Below are 25,484 nucleotides of genomic sequence, written 5' to 3' on the forward strand. Positions count from 1 at the left end.
CTCTCTGAGGGCCTGCCCAGGTCAGAACTGCTGATGTTTCTTCCTGGCAGACACTAACATCCAGAGGGAAGTGGGGAGGGGCAGCTTAGAGGCCTCACAACCTCCTGTACCCACACAGCTCAGTAATGTCGGGTGTCATCACACGAGGCACTTGGGCTAGGTGTGAACAGAGTTAAATGTGTCACAGTGTGTGCAGGGCCCAATGAGTCAGAGGTGAAAGCTCAGGAAAGGACAAGAAAGTGAAGGCCGGGGTGGCAGTCAGCACAGGCTGGGACCCCAGCAGCCCCGGCTCCTGGCTCTCTTCTATTCTCATGAAACTGTTGTAGAGCAACCCCGATACAAAACGGGGTGCCTGACTGTGGGTCCTCACCCGCGCGCTTAAAAGGACTTATCAATGCTCTCCTGCAGGCACACGTGAAAGGTTAATAAAAGGTTTATTTACAAGGGAAGGGGAAATGAGGAAATGTACAGCTCTGGGAGAAAAGTGGGAGACAAAGTTTTAAATGAGTCCTACCCGATCCGCCCATCTGGAATCCCAAAATGGCGCTCTCGGAGTTCGCCGCCAGCCAGGAGCCGTGAAGCCAGGAGGCGAGCGATCGCGAGCCAGAGAGCCCAAGGCCCACGTGTTTGGTTTTTTTATATCCAACCTGGCTGCCCAACTCCCCCCTCAGGTCCCAGCCACCCTCCCTTGGTGGTGATGGGATTTGTCTTTCCCAGAGTCTTGATGGCTTTAGTCTGGAGTGGGGGTGGAGTCCACAAAGCCTGTATGGGATTAACTCAGGACATCACTTCCCCCTAACAAAACCATGAGTGATCGCTCAGCAGGCAAGGTCCAGGCCTCTGAGAGAGCCGGCTCCTGCCCCCGAGCAGCTGACCCCGCTGCAGTAGCCTAAGAGCCTGTGCTTAGAGGGCCAGGGGGTCAGGACACGGGGTGTCCTGGCTGGGGTGAGAGGTAGATTGGGTTTGCCTATGAGCAGTGGAGCTGGACACACCCGAATACCCCACGGCAGCCCTGTTTCCTGTCTTACCACCATTCCAGACTCATACTTTTAAAGGTTCACATTTCCCTTTTCCAAATCTAAGTGTTCTGTGACAAAGAGCTTCTTTAAGCTCTCAGCTTTGAACAGAAGTCCTGGACTTGACAGTCACTGGACAGGAGCCAATCACCCCTGGGTCCCTTGAAGTGTTCTGGTTGGTTTGTGTTTAGGTCACTTAGCACCCTTCGGGTGGGGGCCCGTCCCCCCAAGTCACAGTGCCTTGAGTGGGGAAGGGCTCCCCTGCAGAAAAGCTGCCAGTGCTGCCAGGTGAGGGGGGTGAACGCCGTCATGCTCCCCTCACAGGAACTAGGCCCCTCCGTCCCAACACCGTGTGTGTGAGGCTCCTGAACCTGTGACCAGCAGCGTCAGCAACAGGGGCCCCCACGCTCCCCAGCATGACAGCAGGTGATGGAGGCCAGGCTGAGCCCGACAGCCAGGCCCACTTCTGTTAGAGGAGCAGCATCTTTTGAAGACACAGGACAAGAGCGGGAGGAGACACGGGGAGCAGGAATGAGGATCATCTCCGGGTAGTCGCAGAAATCTCATGTTTTTATTTACACATTCTGTGCTGAACGATCACGCCTTTGAGGAATCTGTATCACTTTCAGGCCCAGAATTTACTTCCCCACAGTGTAAGCACTCTCGTCAGTGCAAACAATTCAGCATTCTACTTTCAATCTTCTCTAAGGCGGGGGCTTTCTACGTACATTCTTAGGGAAAGGATTTAGAGATTGTTGAAAAATAAAAGGAAAAATTTACTCATGAAGCTATAAGCTGTAGGGCAATTTGAGAAACAGGAGGAGTCAACGATTTCCCTCTAGAAATGAAAGTTTGTGAAGCCCCTGGCAGCCCCCCCACCCCTACCGGCCAGTGCTGCTCCAGCCTCTGTCCCAGAGAGGACAGATGGCTCAGTCCCTGGCGCCTCAGCCTGGTCCCTGCAGTGTGACTTGTCTCATTGTTTCTTCTACCCAGGGCACAAAGTTTGAGATCCTGGTGAAGACACGTGGAGGCGTCCCATTCCTGTGCCCTAAGGAGATGATGCCCTGAGCCACCTCGTTACACACCAAGGGGCCCCCGGAGTCACCCTGTGGGCAGATGGAGGAAGAACTGAGTGGGGCCTTCTCCTGGTCCTGAACTTCCCACTGCCCCAGGGCTGGGGGTCTCTGATAGGGGCTGTGGGTGAGATCAGATGCAGGACAGGTCCCCGGGTTCCTGCCTGCCCTGGCAATTCCCTTCCTCTCCTCTGTCAGGAAGCTTCTGCCCATGAGTAGCTGAGGGGCAGTGTCCTGTCCCATAGGAAGGCGGACCAGAGATGGAAGATGGGAAGGCTGAGTCAGTAAGGATATGGCTGGTTCTCACTGCCCTGGGCTCCTCAAAGCCTGGCTGTACCCAGGGTTGGGCATGGTCAGTGCTGGTGAGCTCACCTTAAATGAAGCCTTCGTTGTTCCAGGCTCTCCCGCACATATCTGGATGCTGTTGTCGTAAAAGTAGTATCTGTATTCCTGGCAGCAAATTTTCCTCCTTTGAACTATAAGGTCTGCCTCGTGCAGTTTATCTGACATTTTCATAACATTGACATTGCGGACGCCCCATCCCACCACGGTGCACACCATCCCCGGCTTCACCGATTCATCCTTGCCGGGCAGCCTGATGGTTCTCACGTAGGCATTCAGCTCGGCCTTCCACTTCAGCTTGCAGGAAGGAAAGAAAGGAATTCTTTTCGACTACTGGGCCACAAGACTGTAGGGACAGACATGGGGTTGCTTTCTTCACAGCCCTAGGGCAGGGTAGGGTCATAACTGGGAAGGGGATGGGAATGACTTCACAGGGGATGCAAACAGCCCAGGATTTGCTACCTGCAGCAACATGATGTCGTTGGCAGAGGTCCAATCATTATAGGCTGGGTGGGGGATGGCTCTTATCACAGGGATGACCTGCTGGGTAGGCTCCTCCTTGGTGATGTCATGGGCCCCCAGGGTGACGGTGATAGAGCTGCACAGAGAACAGAGAGGGAGGAGACACAGGCCAGAGGCTAGGTAGGGGAGGGGCGGGTGGGGCAGGCAGGTTGGAGTTGGGTGGAGCTATAGGGGATGGACCCTGTGCTCTCTGCTTCCAGGCAGCCTCATCTCTCAGGGCAGAGTTATGGTGCTCAGTTACCCACACAGTCTGATTGCCTAAGCAAAACTGTGAATTTCTCAAATTTGAGCTCTGGGCTCTGGGACACAACCTTCGTCTCTGTCCATGCTACCATTGATCAGTTCCTTCTCTCTGCCGTAGGCCATTTGCATTGACCTGTCTCTCTCTCCTCAAATCATACCTATCCTCAAAAGAAGCTGCTGTTTATTAGGTTTCCCAGGTCCACAACCCCTATAGGAGGGTGTCCACATGAGGGTGGGCCCAGGGGCTGCTCCTTACTTTTCCCAGCAGTGAACTGCGGTCAGCACAATGTCATCACGTATCAGAAACCCCCCACACTTTTTATGTGGATATTGCATTTGAAGAAATGCCATGTAGGGACGAGAATGAGGGTTGGACTCATGGCCATCGACGATTTTCACTGAAAGAAAAAGTCTCATGTTAGCTGTGCTCATGGAGCCAAATGATGTTTGTGATATTTAAAACAGGAGTTGAGATGTTGATTTGAGTTTGATCTGGTAAAGCCTGACCCTCAGTTGGTGCCCGGTGAAGGTCTTGGCAGCATGAAGGAAGGACTCCCAATTAACCTTGGGATGAGGGCCAGCTGGGGCAGTACTGGTGGATTCTGAGCAGCAGGGAGATACCCCCACCCCCCACTCCAAAGTCTCTGTTCTCCATGTGACTGCAAACTACTATTGAGACTAAATCAGTCAACAGAGTGTAGAAGGGGACGCTGCCAATTCTGGGATCACCTGGGCCTTAACTTCATTGGGAATGACAAAGCTTGGAGAATGGGGAGGAGACTGAGGGTAGATTTAAGATGCTGAATTAAAAAATGAGTGGGCCTTACTTTAATTACAGAAACCAACCCTTTCCCCAAATTGCCTTTTATTGGGGAATTATTGCATTTCTCTTTCCCAGCTTCAGACCTTCTTCCAGATGTGCCTGTAAAAAAACACTGGCTTTCCAGAGAACAAGGTTAGGTCCTGGGGAGGAAATATACCCAGTGGCTACTATGGAGAACAGCCTTCTGCCCCGCCATTCCTTCTGAGATTTTATTAAGTCAGATCTGCTGATCTTCGAGGGAGATAGGTCCTGGAGTATAGAAAGTTCCTGGGGGTGAGCCAGGGCCACGGTGTGTCTGGATATAGCATCTGTGCCAGTGGGTTGGGGCTTCTGCAGGTGGGGACGTCACTCACCTGCCTCCAGCCCAGGGGACAGAAGACAGGCCACCAGGAGCAGGAGCGGCTGCATCTCCCCAGGAAGGCTGCCCAGGCTGCTCTTGGATCTTCCTCCTGGCCTTCCAAGCACCGTGTCCTCCTCTGGTGTTGTGTTCTTTACAACATAAGGCTCTCTCTGAAAGCCGCACACCACACACCACACACCGCTGTCTTAGCAAATATCAGGACCTGAGGGCAGTAAGAATTTAGCAATTACCACATTAGCTCTGGTAACCCATAACTCAGAGCTGACCACACCCCTAAGCATAGTAACTACAGGCTTCAAGTTGGGGGGGTTGGAGATGTAGCTTCAGTCAGTACGCATGTCCCTGGGTCCCAGAAACTTGAGTCTCCTGGTGACTGAGCCAAGAGAACCTTCATTTCCTTGGTCCCCTTAGGCTGTTAGGAGCCTGGCTTGCTGGGGTCTCTTTCTGTGTGAGGCCCCACGGTATGAGAGAGGAGATCCCTTGCTTCTGGTGGAGGAAACAAAGATACAAGGGATCAAAGAGGATGGAGGGGCCATGGGTAGAGGGATGGACAGGATGGCCTGCAGGAAGCTAAAGAGGGCTTGTCCTACTTACTAAAGAACGTAGTGGTTCGAAACACAGCATTTACGTTGTCCACGAATCTGCAGGTTGGTCAGTGGCCAGTGTGGACAGCCCCCTCCTCTTTCCTCGTGTTAGCAGGGGAGGCTTGCAGCCTGGAGGCCGGAGCTCCTGAAGGCTGGCCCACACGTGCCCAGCAGTGGTGGGGATGTCAGGCCCTCCCCAGGATGGCCTCTCCGGTCTTCTCTGCATGGGGGTGTTCTGCTTTCCTGGCAATGTGATTCCCCAAAAGTGAGCCAGGCAGACACTGAAACTGAGCTCTTTTATCACCAAGACTTTGAAGTCATATGGCCTCTAGTCTACCATATTTACGGCTTGGGACAGCCAAAGGCTCCTGCCCAGATAAAAAGGAAGGGGGCATCGATGCCGTCCTGTAAGAGGAGCCTGTAGGGCAGGAGACACACAGTGGGAGCAGAGCTCAGCTGATCTGCTCGCTGCCCTGGGTGCGTACAGAGGTGGTCAGGGCAGCTGGCATCACTCATCTGTCTAAGCCTAAGTCATAGTCCTGCCTCTACTCAGGTGATGTCTGAATCTAAGCGCATGCAGTGGCTCACCACACCGTTGTCCTCTGCTACTTCTACCTGATACTGGGTCTCACTTGGTGGAGGATGAATGTTAGTCATCACTTTAGGGATTAAAGGTGAGCCCTCAGGGTCCACTTATGTGTCGGGACCCTGTAAGTTGTACATTTCTTTTGAAAGATGGCTGGTATTGTAAGTGCCTCTGTGTGGCAAATTAGCCACACAGAATGGCTGGGGGCTGTTCTAGGCACAGGCACGCTTGGATTTCACAAGCATGTTTCTAATCTATACTCATTTTTTTTAAAAAAAGATTTATTTATGCATACAAGAACTGGGGTGCAGACCAGAGGTGTAGGGGTGAGAGGATTCACCAGAGACAGAGCAGGGAACAGAACAAGCAGACTGACTGAAATACACTGCTGAGGGGAGTAGCGGGAAGCCCCCAGTCAAGATTTCTATTTGTTGACTGGCAAGATATGCTGCTAATAATTGTGTCTCAACAGGGCTGTATCTAATTTCAGCATCCTTCTAGAATGTGACAAAAGCCTAAAGGAATGCACCTTCCTTGTTGCCACAGCTCCATCTGAACCCATCAGGGTGTCTGCTTGCATCCAATTAACATTTCTTCTCTGCCTGCAATGTGCCTGAGACTTGTACCTGCTGTAGTAAAATTTTAGCCTGAGTGAAGGCTTCTCCTCGAGGCTGCTGCCAGTCCCAACCCCTCCCACCCCCACTTTTACCAGTTGTTAAGGGAATATAAGACCCGGGTTAGGTGAGGTAGGAAAAGTGGAGTAATAAGCCAATGGAAGTGTGTAATTGCTGGGCACTGGAAAAGCTTACTTTTATCTACCATAGCAGCTGGCATGACCTTAGTCATACTCGACCAGACAGTTTCCAAGAAATTTACTGATTGTCCTGGTCTCTGGGTCTTGCTGGGATTCACTGTCCATTCTATTAACTCTTGCACATTAGTAGAAAAGTACTTCAGATATTAAAACCAGATTGCTACAGGCTGACATTGGATCATTTATGTAATGAAATATTATCAACCCAGGGAGGCCCTACCCACCTTCCCATGTCTCTAGCCACTACATTGTGGTAAATAGTGGGACTGTGTAAATACCCTTGTGGGGACATAAGGAAAGTCACTGTTGTCCATCCCAGGAAAAAGCAAATTGACCCTTGGGCTGGGATATCCAAGGGGATGCTGAAAAAAGCATTAGACAAATCCAAGACACTGTGCTAGAATCCTGGAGCTGCTGAGCCTCAGCCAGGAGAGCGGCATGTCAGGAACAGCAGCAGGTGGTGGTGGAGTGACCTGTGTAACTCCCTATAATCCACAGTCATTCTCCTTTTTCAATGACGTTTTTTTACTGGCCACGCAGGACTACTATGTATGGGATGTCTGCAGGGCACACCTCCCTGCCTTTCTTACCCTGTAATTGTGGCCATAATATCCTCATGCCCTCTGAGCAAGCAGTGTTGTTTAATGTGTGGCACCCTGAGAGGAACAGGCAGTGTTTGGGGCGTCCTCTCTGCAAGGCCAGTTTGTCCAGGCCAAGTCAGAGTTTGCCAGTAGTGGTGGTAATATCTGATCCTTGTAAAACACCACCCAAAATACATTCAGGTATCAGAGAGACAAAGGCTGAGTGTAATTTTGGTGGTAATCTATTAATTTGTAAATATAAAGATACTTGTTTAATTCTGATTGTTTTTTCTCCACCCCATCAATAGCCACAATTGGCCCTTTAAATTTACTTGCATTTCCGGGGCCTCCCCGTTGGCGCAGCGGTTGAGCGCTGGGTTGCGAAGCTGCCCGCAGCCTCTGCGACACTGGTTCGATCCCCGGCTGCTCCCCGGCCACCAGAGGAGGGTCCCACATGGTGCGCAGACCTCTCCTGCCGCCCGCTGCTCCCCTCAGCAGTGTACTTCGGTCCTTCTGCCTGCTCTGCTCCCCGCTCTGGCTCTGGTGAATTCTCTCACCCTCCCGCGCTTCTGACTGTACCCAGTGCATGTATGTACAAAACAAACAAACAAACAAACAAATAAATAAATAAACATGCCTCTATTAAAAAAAAAAGTTAAAAAAAAAAAGAAGAAAAATAAATTTACTTGCATTTCCATAAATCAAAGCACTTTCAGCGACTCTGTCAACCACAGCCAATACCGGCAGCTTGTGGAGCTAGACCCGTAAATAGTGAGCCCAACACGTGGCTGCCAGTCACCCCCTGAAGCCCGGCTAGCGGCAACTTTGGCCTGTGTCCTGTTCCAGAGGGCTGAGGAAATCCTTCCCTGCTTCTCCGGAAAAGTGAGGGGTGAGCTGGGCCCTCTCTCTGATTTGGGAGTAAGAGATTGAGACCACTTCTCAGGCTCTACTTTTGCAACTGGGCTGTTTTTAAATGATTCTCAGTGTTCCTGCTGCAAGGAGATGGATCCACAGCTGTTTCTGTCTCAGTCTGATGGTTCCCTTTGTCTTGACCAATTTGCATTTAAAGGGAGACTTATACTACCCACCATCTTCTCAAAGCCCAGTTTCACTCAGAAATAAATGCTACACTGTAGGTATGGGCTGCCGCTAAAGGACTTACTAGACACTGAAGCCCCACCGTCATGAGTCATGACCAGAGCAGATGGCAAAACATGGGCTTTGTTCCCAGCAGTCACCATTCATTATGGGCTCTCTATAGCAAGTTCTCAAATTATGTCTTACAATTCCTCCACAGAGTCCCCTAATTAGGCCAGGTTAATGTAAACCCCAGCATAACCCAGTTGACCAAGTTAGTTATTTGGGCTAGATTTTGTTTTTGCCCTGCAGTGAATAATCACTGCCAAATATTTTAGAGATTTCCTTTTTTTTTTTAAAGCTTTTTTTTTTCTTTTTTTAAAGATTTATTTATTTAGGGCCTCCTGGTGGCGCAGCAGTTGAGTGCTGGGTTGCGAAGCTGCCCGCAGCCTCTGCAGCGCCAGTTCGATCCCCGGCCGCCTGCAAGGGTCCCACATGGTGCACAGACCTCTTCTGCTGCCCGCTGCTCCCCTCAGCAATGTACTTCGTCAGTCTGCCTGTTCTGTTCCCCGCTCTGGCTCTGGTGCATTCTCTCACCCTCCCGCTCTTCTGACTGCAAGAATGCACCAGAGCCAGAGAGGGGAACAGAACAGGCAGACTGATGAAGTACACTGCTGAGGGGAGCAGTGGATGAGACAGGAGCGGTCTGTCGCGCCATGTGGGACCCTCGCTGGCGGCCGGGGATCGAACCTGCACTACAGAGGCTGCGGGCAGCTTCACAGCCCAGTGCTCAATTGCTGTGCCTCCGGGGAGGTCCAATAAATAAAATCTTTAAAAAAAAATTGATTGATTGATACAAGAACCGGGGTACAGGCCAGATGTGCGAGAGGGTGAGAGGATTCACCAGAGACAGAGCGGGGAATAGAACAGGCAGACTGACTGAAATACACTGCTGAGGGGAGCAGTGGGCAAGACAGAAGAGGTCTGCCATGCCATGTGGGTTGCTCCTCAGCTGGCAGGGATCGAACTCGCGCTGCAGAAGCTGCGGACAGCTTCACAGCGCTGCACTCAACTGCCTGTGCCACCAGGGAGGCTCAAGACATTTCCTTTTAACGTGACTGGCCTTAGCCTGGTTCCACAAGTGCTTGAGCCATGTGGTGACATTTTCTTTGTATTTCTGTCTGAATCAGCTGGCCACTTACCAACTCAGCAGATGTACACTCGCTCTTGGTAATTTTAGTTGTGGCCAGTAACTTAGCGCTTCCTCACTCCCCCCAGGCTCAGAGATAGCTTTTCATTGGATTAAATGTCTGGCCTGGGGAGGCACAGCCCTTTCATTCCTGGGCTCTTAGGTCACAGGGAAAGGTAGAGATTCTTCCCATACATCATCTTCTACCATGGATTTGTCATCCTCACTCTTTCTCAGAGATGTTAAGTTTTGGGGTTCCACTTTCCCGTGCAACAACTGTTCTAATGTTGATTCTCCTTGTCTAGTCATCCTGCATTTTAGGAGCTCTGCTTTGGCTGCTGGCTCAACTTCTGTGGTTTCTCTCAGGCACACAGCACCTGCACACTGTGGCTGCAGCTGCTAATGCACAGTCCTTTTCCCCTCTCCTTCCCTCCAGATTACCCTGGAGCACTTCTAGCAGTCTGGCTAGAGTCTTTGGAGCTCCCCTACACTCACACATGGGTCCAAACTGCTCTACAAAGAGCTGCCTTTCCCCCAAGTGGAGGTGAGAGATTACCCGGGATTCCCCCAAAATAGGGCCTGGCCACCCATACTTCAGTTTTGCCACCAAGACCTCCCTGTCCCTCCTTGTCCTGCATTTTGCATGCTTCTCCTTGGACTCTTGACTGGCTTGCCAACTGTGTGGCTGTGGGAACGAATACGATTTTTAGTACTGATAATCTGAGTCAGAAGAATGAAGCAGGCACTTCTATTAATCACACTTAACATTCATTGAAGTCAACTTACGTACAGGGGTCCTCAGTGCTGGAACCAGGGGACAGGAGTTCTGTTCGAGGCAGGATCCACATCAGCCCCTCTTGACAAGGGTCTTCTATAGCCTGCTCAGTCCATGTGATCATTCTTGCGTAAGACTAATGACGTCAGATGTGCAGGAGGACACGCCATGTGTCTTTGTTCTACTGAGATGGATAGAGTTGTGTATATATCATAAGTACAGGTTAATAACAAGTTAGAAAAAAACAATGGGGAAACTGGCTATTTTCCCAAGGTAGGACAATGATCATCAATAAGATCAATGAATGAATTACTGATACCACATGACATGGAGATGGATGCCAGGGTCCAAGGCAGTAGTCTCCTGCTGCTGTACTACATTTCTGAGATCACTGTAGCAATTTGCTGAACAAATTATCCTGAGGATCCATTTCCCCATAGCTGAAAAAGAGGGGTCATGGAATTGAAAATATTGTTAGTTTGAAACATCTTGGTCCCCATTCTCTTAGAAGAACTGACAAAAAAGAAAAGGTGTTTAGTAAAAACATAGCCAGAATTGTGAAAAACTTATTTGAGGAAAACTTTAAAAATATCTCCTAAAACTGCAAAAATAGACCTGAGAAATAGATGTTCTTAGCTTTTGGAAGGCTGGATCCACACAAAAATGGCACCTACTCTTTCTGTGCTAATATATAAATTCAATGTGATTCCAATAAGAAAAACACTGTTTTTTTCTTCTAGGCAGTTTCTTAAAGTCAAATTAAAATAAACATGAAAAAATAACTAGGAAAATTATGACACATAAATGAGTACTAAGAGAAGATTAGCCTAATCAATTCTTAAAAATATCTGATAAAACTGCTTTTTGAAAATACAGTGTTGCTGACTCATGACTAGACAGAGAGACTAACAAAACAGAACAGAAAAATCCATAAACCCCCCAAATACATATGAAATACAGTTTAGAATAAGATGGCATTTCAGATCATTGGGGAAAAGATGGACTTTTAATTAATAGGTTGGAACAATGAAATAATCATTTGTGAAGAGATTAAATTGGAGTTGTATCTCACATAAGCCACCAGAATAAATTCCAAATAGATAAGAGACTCCAATACACAAAGTAAAACCCTACAAATACTACAAATACACAAGGGGAAGTGCCTTCCTAGACAGAGTGGGGAGAGCCTTTCTAGGAGAGGCTCTAAATCTAGAAGTATTAAAAGAAAAAAATTGATCAATGAATTTTGATGATTTAAAGCGTAAACTTTTTTTTTGAATATTTTATTTTTTATTTTATTTTATTTTTTTTAAAGATTTATTTTTATTTATTTATACAAGCACTGGGTACAGTCAAAAGCGCGGGAGGGTGAGAGAATTCACCAGAGCCAAAGCGGGGAGCAGAGCAGGCAGATTGATGAAGTACACTGCTGAGGGGAGCAGCGAGCAGCGGGAGAGGTCTGTGTGCCATGTGGGACCCTCCACCGGTGGCCGGGGAGCAGTCGGTAATCGACCGGCGCTGCAGAGGCCGCGGGCAGCTTCGCAACCCAGCGCTCAACCGCTGCGCCACCAGGGAGGCCCTAAAGCGTAAACTTTTAAAAGTTTGTCAAAAACCATTGAAAGAAAATGCAAAAGACAGACAGCAGACTTGGGGAAAATGTAGCACAAATTAAAGAGCTAATGGGCTTTCCTGGTGGTGCAAGGGGTTAAGTCTTCATTACGATGATGCTATCACTAGCCACTGCAGCATGAGTTCAATCCCTGGCCAGGGAACTGACCCACTTGGTACAGAAGACCTCTTCTGTCTCACCCGCTGCTCCCCTCAGCAGTGTATTTCAGTCAGTCTGCCTGTTCTCCCCACTCTGTGTTTGGTGAATCCTCTCACTACCCATCACCTCTGGCCTACACCCCAGTTCTTGTATGCATAATAAAAATAAATCTTAAAAAAAACAAATTAAAGAGCTAATATAGCACAATTAAGAGCTAATCTATTTGTAATATAGATAATTCTAGAAATGTAGATGATCAAGACTCAAAATCGGACAGAGAAGTAGGCAAACGACTTGACGGTGCACAATAAGATATATTTAAAAAAGAATGAAAAGAGTCTCAATCCCTTCCATATTAAGAGGAATGGCAAAACCTGGAAGTAACAGGCTTCTGCGAAGGAGCAAGAGGGGTAGATCTTCCAGATAAAAGTCTCAGCACTTTCAAATGATAGGGCATGCGCTACGTGTCCCCAATGCCTGGAACTTAGTAGGTGCTCAATGTGTATTTGCTCATTGATTTGATGAAAAAAATTGTGCAGAGAGGAGCCCAAGGTGGCCAGCAGGGAGGCTTAGTCCAGAGGTCAGCAGTGACTTAGAGGGACAGGCTAAAAGGGCTCAGGCCACTGAGTGGCCAGGAGGCCAGTGGATCCTGAGTACATAAACGGGGGGCCCTGGGCTGCATGTAAGGGGCTGAGCCCACCCTGCCCAGTGAGGGATGGGCTGAGGGTTCTGGAGAGACACACGGCCAGCCCTCCTCCACGGACCCCCTGTTTGGGGGGACCCTCTGAGAGCCCCTCTGTGCCTGGGCAGGAGCTGGGCTGGCCCTGCTGGACCCACACAGAGCTCTGGGGATCCTTGGTGGGGAGCGGGAATATGAGGAAAGGGACAGCTCAGGCCAGTGTGGTCTGGAGGGGCCAGGAAAGGTGGCCGGAGATCTGCCAGTGGCAAGCTGAGATGGAGAAGAAGGGATGGCTAGGAGACTGGAGACCAAGCCAGACTCTGCTTAGAGGGGGCAGAGAAGGGCGGGGAAGGAAACCCAACCTATGTGAGAATGAGGAGCTTCTCAACACCCCTGCCCCACGGCAGCCGCCTTCCCTGGCTGGGGAGAGAATTGCCCTCCCCTCCCCAGTGGGGCTGAGGCCTATGTCCTGGGCTGCAGTTCCAGGCTGAGCTGCCTGGTGTCCAGGACCCATGGTGATAGCCCTTCCCCTGCCACATAACAGGGGAGGGAGGGACGTAGTTCCCCTTGAGCCCCAGGACAGAGAGGTTCATGTTTTCTCCTGATGGTACTCAGCCTCAGCCCTGCGAGGGCAGATGCCGGAGAGACAGAGGGATGTAAGGGACTGGGTGGCAGTTTTTCATGGGGTTTGGCAGAGGTGGGGAGGTGGATGAGGGAGCAGAGAAGAGGTGAGTTGTGACACTGACTTCTGAGCAGAGTTGTGCCTGTGAGTGAGGGTGAATAAATAAACCAGCAGTGCCCACTCAGTGCAGAGATGTTTATTCAGCTGGAGGTGATTCTGGAACAGCTCCCAGAGGCTGGTACCTGCAGTCACAGGCGTCTCATGGTTTCCTTTATCCAGGGCAGGAAACTTGAGACTTTGGTGTAGACACGTGGAGGTTTCCCACTGTTAAATCCATAGTCAACAATGCCCATAGCCATCTCCTTACACACCAGGGGTCCCCCGGAGTCCCCCTGTGGACAGAGAAGGGGAGGACTGAGCCAGCTCTTTCTGGTCTTGCTCTCTGCATCCCAAGACTGTCTCAGAGAAGCAGCCTCCATGAGGGAGGTGGCAGGGAGGACCCCAGTCAGTCCCTCACTGCCAAGCCCCTACCCTGAACACTGTCACCACTTCACTTCACCCAGGTGGCTGCTCCCTGTCTTCTGCAGGTCCTGGATCCACAGCCCACAGAGGTGCTGAGGGGCATGGCCCTGTCTACTGAGGACATAGGCGAGGGCTGACACTGGAGGGCTGACACTGGAGGGCTGATCTGGAGGGAAAGCCTGTTCACTCAGGGGTCTCTCTCTGAGGAGCAAGGTGGTTTTAACGACTAGCAAGGTGCTCGTGGACACCAAGGAGCACTGTCTTCTCACTTCTGTCCTGAGAGGGTGGAGTGCTGCAAACCCATCCTCCAGGACCCTGGGGAGGATCACAATGTCTGCATTTACCTCAGGCCCCTGGAGCCTCCCAGAGGTCCCCAGATACTCCCCAGCCTGGTGTGCACCCCTTCTCTTCGCAGGAAGAAAGATCACGGCTTAGATAGGGTGAGCAAGCTCCCAATGCTTGGGCCTCCAGGCACAAGATCTTCCCCAAACAGCCTTCTCCCCACAAAAGCTAGGCTCAGTCTCACCTTAAAGGAAGCCTTATCTTTCTTTGGGTCCCCTGCACACAGCTGAATCCTGTTGTCATATTTATTTGGATAACATTGTTTGCACTCCTGATCCTCCTGGATGGTTAGTTTCACCTCCTGCAGCTTGTCTGAAAATTCTCGCTGCCGGTTGAGCCCCCAGCCAGCCACACTGCACACCTGTCCTGGCCTCACCCGGTTCCTGGCCCTGGGCAGCCTGAGGATATTTACAGCTTTGTTCTTCTTGGCTTTCCTCTCCAGCTAAAGGGGGAGAGACAAGAGGGCATTCAGTGACCTCTGGGCATGAACACCCTCGTGGGGAGAGTGTCCTCTCCCCTGAGTCACAGGGACTAGTCAGACAGCCAGGATGGGAAGGCAGGAAGCCATGTGCACCCTGGAGAGAGGAGCAGCAGGGGGATTACCTCACCTGCAGCAACATGATGTCGTTGACGTGGGTCGTATTATTATGACCTGGGTGGGGGATGGCTCTCTTCACAGGGATGACCTGCTGGGTCCTCTCCTGCTTGGTGATGTCATGGGCCCCCAGGGTGACGGTCATTGAGCTGCACACAGAGAAGAGGGAGAAGTCACAGGAGACACAGTGCTAGAGCCAGGCAGGGAGGGGCTGGTGGGGCAGGGAAGGCAGCAGCTGAGGGGAAATGGAGGCAACAGAGGAATCAGGGCTCATCTGTTGCACCCTCTGCTTCTCAGTAACTGAGGGAGTATTCTAGAGCTATTGGTAACTGCATTGTGGACCCGGGGTCAGATACCTCAGGAAGGCCTGCGAAATTGCATTAGTCTGCATCTGATGCCCAAGCGGTCCAGCATTAAAGCCAGCAGGGCTGAGCACTCTCTCTTCCCTGCAGGTCTCCAGCTGGCACTGCCCTGGCTCCTCCCCACTAGCTACCTGCACATTTCTCACCTCTGAGGACTCTTCTGGCTCATGTACTCCTAGAAGCTGGGGAGCTCCTGGGGAGAAGTGAGGCTCTCAGGAGGGTGTGGGCTGGGGCTGCTCCTCACCTCCCATTACAGTGAGCGGCTGTCAGCACGAAGTCCTCTCGAATCAGGAAACCACCACACCTCATGTTGTAAAATGGCAGGAATTTGTCATCAAACCAGCTCTCAGATTTCTGATCTGATATCCATAGAAATGCCATGTAGGGTCGGGAGTGGGGTCTGACCTCATGTCCCCCGATGATCTCTCCTGAAGGAAATGTCAGGTCTGCTTGTGCCCCCACTCACTGCACCCGCCCCGATGCTCACACTGCAGGGCATTTGGGAGCCCAGTTTGGCCTGGGGTGGTGGGGGTGCTCAAGGCTCCACCACTTTCCCCCTCCCAGAGGAGGGAAACCTCTCTGCTCAGCCTGTGCTCTGCCTTCACCCAAAGCTGGAGGTGAGCACGCCTGTGTGGGGACAGTAAAGTGCTCCAGGCTCTGGAAAATTCCTCTCCTGGGTTTCATTTATGTCACGTAGTTTCAAGGCCCCTGTGAGTCTGTGCCATCTCTGACAGTGCTGCTTTCTAGAACCCAAGCTGACATGCAGAGTCTAGATGTTGTCCAGCCTGATTCCTGGGCCTGACACCTAGCGGTGCCCGTGATCATCAGCTGCAGGAAGCCCCTGAGGCTGAACAAGGGGTCGAGGGGCTAGTTTTGGAGGATTCTGGAAAGCAGAGAAGCTTGGGTCTGTCAAACAGTGGCCCATCCTTGAAAAGAGGGGAGCTGCGAAGGACCTGGGAAGAAAAGCAGAGTTGGAGAAAGGGACTGAGGGGCCCTGGGCTGAGCAAAGGCAAAGCAGTCTTCTGGGGACAGTGTCACCAGGTCTGGTGTCTTCTCTCCTAAGCAGATGTTGAGGGACCCCATCTGGTCCCAGACCTGGAGTGAGGCCCTCACTGCCCTTGGCAGGGGGATTTAGTGTTAGGTTTTGCCAGTTTCCCACCCTCTGCATGCACTTCCAGGGAGGCTCCACTCTCTGCATGGCAGGGGCTGGCAGCACTGGGAGAGGAGACAGCACCACTGGCTCTTCTTAAGAACAGGCCTGGCCTGGCTGGTCCAGCTGGCAGCTTATCCAGCTTTATCTTGGGGTCTGATGTGGGACAGGAGCTGGGGATCAGTACATCCTGGCTGGTGAAAGCCAGGCAGAACGGACAGGGGACCTGTGGCCTCTGAGATGGGGAAGGTCACTCACCTGCCTCTGCCCTGGGGGGCAGCAAACAGGCCAGCAGCAGTGAGAGCAAGAGTGGCTGCATCTTCCCAGGAAGCTGCTCGGTGGAGCCACTGGGGCGTCCTTTCCCCGGAGAGGATGGAAGAGCAGGTGGGCTCTGGGAGCTGGGGCATGTTTCTGGTCTGTGGTGCCTCATCTATGAAGGCTGCCCGCCCCCACACCTGCTGCCTGGTGACGCCCCCTGGGTGGTGTGAGGACCCACAGTGGCCAATCACTACCCACAGCTGATGACTCAGAAAAGACCACTTGTCCCAACCCAGACAGGAACCTGAGGCTAAGGGGGGGATGTAGGAGGTGGTATTGACCAGTAGAGGTACCAGAGCCCCAGAAATCAAGTCCCTAATGACAGACCCACACCCCTTCATCTCCATCCTGCCAAGTCCTTCAGGATAGTTTCTTCAGCCGAGGTGCAGGCCCTGCTGTGCTGCGTCCAGATGCAGATGCAGCTGTGCAGGCTGTGGGTGCACAAGTCAGTGACAGCCACAGCCACTACATCCAGACAGCAGCCCTGCCTCATCCCAGCTTCCTTCCTGAGTGTTATTTATCATCCCTTTATAATTGCAAATGCTCAGAGTGAGGCCATCTCTTTCAACTTTTGTTTTTACCAAACTGGCCCTTGATATTGATTGACCTAAACAACAAGTCTATATGGCCCTAGAAGTTGGGTCCATGGGCTGACAAGCCTTGGTCTTCCCTGCTTTGGGGGCACTGGGGTGGGTCCCACTCAAGCACATGGGCTAAGACTGCAAAGGATGCCTTCTCCCAAGGAAGTTAGATTGCTAAGCTGCCAATACCATGCGAAGTGGGCAGCATGCTGGGCACCGGAGACCAGGACTTGACCTTTTGGTGATCTCTGACCTCTGGACAAATCTCAGAATCATTGAGCTAATGAAAGCAACAGACACAACATACCACATAGTGCAAGGTTCCTCTGTGCTCCTCCCACCCACAATAGGACAAGCAGGGCTACAGATACACATGAGAGAAATGTTGGGTCATCCCTCAGGACATTAAAGATGATTACTAACAAGTAATGAGAAATCAAGGCACTTAATAATTTTGCTTTGTTTTTAAAATTTTAAACAACTGTAGAAATTGGTTGCAAATAAAATTTTAAAAACCAAAGAGATATTATAGTACCCTTACATACATTTTTAAGAACATGGAGGAAAGGCTTAAGTTGTAAACTTTAGTGAGATCAAAGAAAATGGCACTGTAGATCTTGTATGAGCCCAGGATTTAAAACTGAATGCTTATATAACAGTCTGTGGGAGATTGCAATGAACGACAACTTTCCTTCTACTTTCAGTTTCTTCATGAAAATGGAAAATATATTATTACCACAATAAAATATATTTTGGTTTATATTTATATATAACTACACATTACCACAATTATTACCACTTTAATTCAAGATAATTACTACAGTAATTAGAGATAATTTTATTTTTCAGTAAGATTTACTATGAGAAAGTTCAAATTTGTTGACCTCCTTGGTTAAATTTGGTACTGGGCATTTTATTTTTGGGGATGCTATTGCAAATGAAATTGTGTTAAGTTCCTTTTTGAATTATTCATTGCTGGCATATAGACAAGACACTTGAGCTTGTAATTCTGCCATTTAAAAAATTATTTTTCTTGTATTTTTTGGTGATTTTCTATATATATAGTCATGTCCTCTGCAAACAGGTAGTTTTACTTCATTTTTTTCCAATTTGCATGTCTTTTATTTCAGTGTCTTGCATAATTGTTCAGTCTAGGACTTTGAATTCGATGTAAAATAGTGGTGATGAGTGGTCATACTTATCTTGCTCCTAATATCAGTCTTTTATTACTGCATAAAATTTTAGCTTTAAGGTTTTGGTAAATGCCTTGCACCAATGAAATGAAGCTTGCTGAAGCTTTTTTCCTCTTTAAAGTCATGAAGAGGTTTTTGTTAAATGAATTTTCTGCATCTATTGAGATGATCATGTATTTTCCCCCTCATTCTATTACTATAGTGGGTACACTGATTTAATTTATAATGTTGAATCACCCTTACTTTATAGGGTGGTTATGGGCTATAATCCTTTTATTATGTTGTTGAGCTCAATTTGATAGTTTCTTGTTGAGGAACTTTGCATCTATTTTCATAAAGGATATTGATCTTCAAGTTTTCTTTTGGGTCTTTTTCTGATTGCTACCTGGGAATGTTGGCCTTTAGAATATGTGAGAAAGTATTCTTCTTCTTTTTTTTTGGAAGATTGTTTTTAATTCTTTTTTTAATAATTTTTTTTATTTTTTACATCATTGTTCATCTTTAAACAGTATTTGCTTCCCCCCACCCCCTCAGGTTAGTCCCCATAGAGTTTCCTTCACCAATGTATCCATGCACCATCACCTCAGTCCACTCCCTCCCTCTGATACCTCCCTCCCTCTCTCTGATTCCTCTCCCTCCTCCTCCCCTGCAGGATGTCTCTGATTTATAATTGTTCATTTTTTGCTTTGTTGTGTTTTGTACTGTTATTATTTTTTTACACTAATGTCTTATTTGGTTCCCCTATATTCCTGCTCTAAGTGAAACCATCTGATATTTTTCTTTTTCCTTCTGGCTTACTTCACTGAGCATAATTCCTTCTAGTTTCATCCATGTTGCTGCAAATGACATGAGTTTATCTTTTTGATTGCTGAATGCTGAATAATATTCCATTGTGTATATATGCCACATCTTTTTGATCCAGGCATCTACTTTTGGGCATTTGGGTTGTTTCCAGGTTTTATCTATTATAAATAGTGCTGCAATAAACATAGGGGTGCAGGTGTTCATTTGGATCAATGTTCTTGTATCCTTTGGGTAGACGCCTAGGAGTGGAATTGCTGGGTCATATGGCAGCTCCATTTTTAGTAGACTGAGGAACCTTCAGAAAACTTTCCATAGTGGTTGGACCAGTTTGCACTCCCACCAACAGTGCAGGAGAGTTCCTTTTTCTCCACATCCTCGCCAACATTTGTTGTTGCTAGTTTTTTTAATATGTGCCATTCTCACTGGTGTAAGGTGGTATCTTTGTGAGGAAGTATTTTTCCTGGTTCATTTTGTTTAATGAGTTTGAGTGAGATTGGTGACAATTCTTTAAATGTTTAGTAGGATTTACCAATGATGCCATCTGGGCCTGGGATTTTCTTTGTTGGGAGGGTTCTGATGACTGGTTCAATTTCCTTATTTGCTATATATAGTTCTGGTCAAATTTTTATTTCATCTTCAATAAGTTTTGGAAGTTTCTGTTTTTCTAGGTATTTGTCCATTTCATCTAGGTTATATAATTTGTTGGTGTACAAATGTCAGATAGCATTCCCCACAAATTCTTTTAATTCCTCTAGGTTGGTAGTAACACTTTCATTTGATATTCTGGTTTTAATACTGTAAATCTTCTTTCTTTTTAAAAATCATTTGATCTAGTTAAAAGTATCCATTTTTGTTGATCTTTTCAAAGAAACAATTTTTGATCCAATTGATTCTATTTTGTTTGATTTCTGCTCTAACCTTTACTATTTTTTTTCCTTTTGTTGGCTTGGGTTATTTGATCATCTTTTTCTTGTGCCTTTAGAAAATTCTAAAATCCTTTAGGCTCTTCCTTCTAGTTCTTTCAGGTGTAGTGTTGGGTTATTGATTTGACATCTTTTTCCTTTTTTAATGTAGGCATTTTACTTATATATTTCACTATGAGCACTACTTTTATTGCATCCATTGAATTTTGGTATGTTGTATTTTTATTTTCATTTGTCTCAGTGTTTTCTAATTTTTCTGTCATTTCTTCTTTGATCCCTTGGTTATTTGTGTGTTGCTTGATTTCCATGTCTGTGAGTTTTCCAATTTTCCTCCCATTACAGATTTTGACTTCCATTTCTAAAGGTTGGAGAAAATTATTTGTATTATTTCATGTTTAGTTATTATAAATTTAACTAAGTATTTGAAACTTACTGAGAAATGTTTTATGACCTAACCTATGGCTTATCCTGGAGAATGCTTCCTGAGAGAACACGCACTTGAGAGAATACGTATTCTGCTGGGGCTGGAGTATCCATATATGTGTTTGGTCTCATTGGTGTATAGTGTTGTTCAAACTCCTGGTTTCCTTATTAATTTTCTGCCTAAAGGTTCTACAAACTATTTAAAGTGTGTTATTCAACTTTCAAAGTAATTTTAGAGAATTGATTATATCCCCTCCTGATTTTCTGTTTGCTTCATATACTTGGAGCACTGATAGGATTAATCAGTTTGTTGACCAGATGAGGAAATAAAAGCCACATCATAATGCTGCCTAACACTGATCCTTGATCATAGATCCCCACTCTACCCTCTGAGGGAGCTACTGACATTTCTTCATTTCACAGATGAGACAGTTGCGATACTGACACAGGAAAGTACTTTTCCTCTTCGTTCATGTGATGAGCGTGGAGAGGGAGCAAGGGTTAGAATGTAGGCGTCTGATTCCAGAGTGGGTGATCTTATCCAAGCTCTGCAAATGCACTGTTTCCTACATTGCCAAGGAATCTGGGGAAAAATAAAGTGTTGCTGAAGAATATAGTTTCTGTTTATATTGGTAATGTAAGCAATTCTGTTCTCTCAGAGGAGAAAGGTTCCCTATCATGATGGAAATGCTCATTTGGATCACACAGTTCCTTTCCTTAAAAATATTTTAGGGCCTCCCTGGTGGCGCAAGGGGTTGGGCACCACACTATGAAGAAATCCACAGCCTCTTCAGCACAAGTTCGATCCCCTGAAGTAGACCTCTCCTGTCTCGCCTGCTGCTCCCCTCAGCAGTGTGTTTCAGTCAATCCGCCTGTTCTGCTCTCCACTGTCTCTGGTTAATCCTCTCGCCCCCCTCCCCCACACCTCTGGCCTGTGCCCCAGCTCTTGTATGCGTAAATAAATCTTTAAAAAAATTTTTTTAAAGTATATTAAAAATCATTTTCTTCTTTTTATCCTGATGTTCTTTCTCCAAATTCCCCACAGAATATTGAGCCTGGAACATAAGAGGCATCCCCCAAGGCCGTAACCTCTCACATGTCACAGACAGTCCCTACTGGAGTGGGCAGGGCCATTCCTTTTAGGTAGTGACACTAGCACAGTATCAGGACATTCCCACACTGACACATGGCATTTGCTTCTACTGTTGTAAATTGATTTCCCTAAGTCGTATCACTGTCTTATGTTCTGCCCAAAATCAGAATCCAGACATAAGGGGCCAGAACTTGGCCATGACCAGTTTCCTTTAACCACAAGACTCAGCCATGTTGTTAGAGAATCTTGCCTCAGTTAGGAGTTATCTGTGGATTCCTATCAGGGTGCTGGGATGAGAGCCAGAAGTTCTGGGGTGAGTATAAGATATCAAAAACAGTTGTGAGGGAGATTATGTCAGGGAAGGAGAACCGAGGCTGTGGGCTGTAGTGGGAAGGTCACACTTCTACTTGCCTCTGGTGAGAATGGGGGAGAGAGGGCACAAGGGGAGAGAAAAAGTCTATAGGAAAGAGACCCAGCTATGGGATTTTCAGAGGCTTGGTATATATTAGTCACCCTATAACTTCCCCTGGTAGCTAAATCTATCAATAATTATGTCCCAGTCACCAACAAGGAGCAAAACTTGGATGTCAGATTGGGAATAGTTTCAGCAAAACCATAGCATGAGTAAATGCCTGGTGTGATGTGAGGGCTACGGAAGTGAGTGGTCTGGGTTGTGGTGTCTGTCACCTTTGATGTGATCTTGGACCACACTCAAGAACCTTTTAAACCGTACCTGACCTCGGGATCTCTACCCAGAAACTTTGCCTCAAAGGTCATTTCTTTACCCAGAAGATGACATCTTAACCTTCACAGAAAGGGGTTCTTTCTTTCCCATCACACCTAGGGCCAGAGGCGTGCACTATCTTATCAAGTCTTTACAGGATGTGGCAGATGGTTTGGTTTGGGGTAGTCTGCGGGATGCTGCACAATCATTTACAGAACCTCTAGTATATGAGTGCATGGGCTTTCTGTTTCTCTATAATATAGTTCAGGGAGATATAACAAATATTGTGTGTAGAAAATCTAACTCATACCTAGGAATTCTTGTGTCATATTGTCTATTTGCCTTCCAGTATTGGTGCAACATCTCTTATTATAGATGTCCCCTGCTATTAAGTTGCTCTGTTTCTAACTAAGTATCTGGAAGCAACAGTTGAACCTGATGTGAACAGACCAGCACATCTGGACCATTCCAGCCAGTCCTTCAAAGTGCGAAATCAGGTGTTGCAGAGAGCTGCTGGGCCTCTGGGAGCCTCCTACCAAAGGAGCTATGACAGGACAACATATGAGACACCAGGGACCGGAGAGGCCAGAGCTGGGCTGACAACAGGAGCAAGAACTTCTCTCATGTACACTTTCATCCATTCTCTCATTTTCACTTACACCTTCCACTTTACACGCAACCTTTCATGGCAGCTGTACTCTCCTTGCTTAATCACTGGCCAGAACCTCCAACATGAGACTGCAAATGGCCCCTTGTTTCTGGTCCCTATGCCTGGGAACTGAGGGTCCAGCTGTGACTGGACCAGCTGTCAGTCACCAACGCGCTGCCTTTGCCCTTGCACTTGAGGACTCAGCTTTCAGACATTCAACCCACTCCCATCTCCTGGCACCACAAGCTAAGGCTGGCTGTGCAGCTGCCAGTATGTCAGCTGTCTTCACAGAAATCCCTACTGGAAAATGGAGCTCAGTGAGTTCTGAGGAAATCACAGGCACATCAGTGGGGTTAGCTGGGTCTTTTTCTCCCAGAAATCTCATCTCTGCCTCAGCCTCACAGCACAGGGCATCAGATGGTTGTTTCCTGAGCATATAGACGATATAACAGGCCAAAGGAAAGGTTTGTCCCAAGAAGACGTCCCTGGATGCTGGTCAGTGTCCCAGAGCAGAGGGCTCTCCCAGGTAAGTGAAGTCCCACCTGATGCATGTAGAAGGGAGCACTGTGGTGGGGATGGGGCACCCAGAGGCCTTCAAATAATTGAGGTTGTCATTTGGAAGCTGTTTTTAGCCCAAATGCAGCATGGGGGGAATCAGCAATGAGGGAGACACAAGGCATTGCTATTAACCCACACCTTGCCATGTGCAAAGCCTGTATAATTTATATATATATAAACATACATACATACATACAGATGTGTATGTATGTGTGTATATATATACATATTTTATATATATAATCTTATTGAATTCCCCACCTTCTGCAGGGGATGGTCATTAACCACATTTAAAAGTGAAACAGACTCAGAGATATTAAGTGATGAGCCCAAGGTCACACGGTTACACACACACACACACACACACACACACACACACACACAGGCCACCAAGCTGCAGACTTCCCTCTATGCACTCTAAGAAGTGGCGGAAGCCACAGTGGGAAGATTTTGCGAGTAGAACAGAGTGTTTTCATAGTTGCAGTTCTCCCAGAACAGCTATTAATGTGGCTCTGCTGCTGTCTCTCAGGGATCGTTGCCACAAGGACCCAAAAACATCTTTGGGGACTGCGGTGATGGTGGGTTGGGCAGAAGGAGAGCTGCAAGGCTTTCTCTCCCAGTTGGAAAAGAACTGACCTGGGGGTGGAGCCCAGGCTCCTGTTCAGTTATGTGGCTCTATTGTCATCTGGGCCTCCCCCTCCCCCATGAAAGAGGACAGGGCCACAGCAGATGCTCCTTAGTCCTTGTTACCCATGGAGCCTCCCTCAAATGAACTATGTGTCAAGGCGGTTCTTGGAAACCATGTATCTGTACCTACTCCTTGGTGTGTACCTACATATGCATATGTGGACATGGGACATATATTTACTATGCAAATTGTGTATATTACACCTATGTATATATGTGTACACATATTCTTGTGTGTGCTTATGTGGATGGTTGTACTTTTTTTAAATTCTACAAATAGTTGAAAACGAGACAGATGGGAAACAGAAAGGCACCCTGAGTCCATTATTGACTGTGGGGGAGCGAGTGGGTCAGGCCAGGAGTTGGGGGGTGGCTGATCATTGTGCCTTTGTCCCCACAATCTCCAGCTTCCCAAGCACTGAGAAGGGCAAGTGGATACTTCATCCTTGGCTTGAATTCTCTGGTATGCTGCTACAGCCTCCACTGATAACCCTATAGACCCGGGACTCCCTAGTTCTGGTCTGGAGAACCAGTATTTCTTGTCCCCGGCAAGGAGCAGAGGCGCTCAGGGACCTGAGATGCCAGAGGTGGGTCACAGCCAGGAGCAGCAGCTGCTCCTCACGAGCGCTCAACCACGCTCTCCTTTTTCCCTTCCCTGTCCACGTTAGCCTCCCGGCCTTTGGTGGGAACTGATCTTCTAAATCTTAGGCCTTCCTAGAAGACTATGAGAAAAAAAAATAACCTTGCTTCTCATAGTATCCTTCTCTGCGAGCTCTTGGAGTTTTTCATTCTGTTAAATCAAGTGTTATCTCACCAGCTGTTTTCTATATTCATATTTTTGCTTCAATTGACAGACGTCATCTAGAGTGTCTCTGTGTTTCATTCTTCTCGTGTGGGGGTCTTTTTCCACAAGGGAAGGGCATGGACCCCTTCACTGTCCCTCCCTGAGCATCATCTTGGTGCATTTGTCTCACGACACTTCTCAGCACTGAAACAGTATATGAAGACACCTGTTCTCACCTCATTTCGAAAGTGGCCAAGATCTTTGAGGCGTTCCGTTACAGAGGCCTTTGTGGGTAACAAGACGTGAGCAGCACATCTTCAAGGTTAACAGGAATCAGGGGGGAGATATAACCTCCATGTGAAAATGGATTTCTATTGGGGTGTGTGTGTGTGTTGGGCTCGGGGATGTGTGCACCCACAACCATGGCTGAAGTTGACTCCAAAGCTGCAGGTCAGATTGGCATCCAGACCTGGAAGTGGGGGTGCCGGGCAGGCCAGGTGCAGGGGACCCAGAGCCAGCAGAGTCTGACCCCACAGTGTGGCCTCCACGCCTGGAACTGTCACTGTGGTCACCGAGACCTTGGATATCAAGGATGTGGCAGTGACCGTGATGTCTGGGCTGGAAGCACCACCTGAGTCTCCCTAATCTGGTGTGATTTCAGGAAGAAAAGGAACTGTGCTGTGTCTTCCATCTCAGCGTTCAGACTGGACTTTACATCCAT

The 25,484-nt window shown here is 48.1% G+C and overlaps 1 protein-coding gene across 1 annotated transcript; it reads right to left on the bottom strand.

Moving 5' to 3' along the window:
* Positions 1 to 1,960: 1,960 nt before the first annotated feature.
* Positions 1,961 to 15,185, bottom strand: LOC311176101 (granzyme-like protein 1; the record flags this gene model as incomplete). The annotated part of the gene is made up of 4 exons (XM_084241432.1): positions 1,961 to 2,122; positions 14,104 to 14,361; positions 14,528 to 14,663; positions 15,121 to 15,185. 4 exons carry the CDS (start codon positions 15,183 to 15,185, stop codon positions 1,961 to 1,963), a joined length of 621 nt encoding a protein of 206 aa, XP_084097558.1.
* Positions 15,186 to 25,484: the final 10,299 nt, after the last annotated feature.

Source organism: Talpa europaea, assembly GCF_964194135.1.
Source record: "Talpa europaea genome assembly, chromosome: 8".
Classification (NCBI taxonomy): Eukaryota; Metazoa; Chordata; class Mammalia; order Eulipotyphla; family Talpidae; genus Talpa; species Talpa europaea.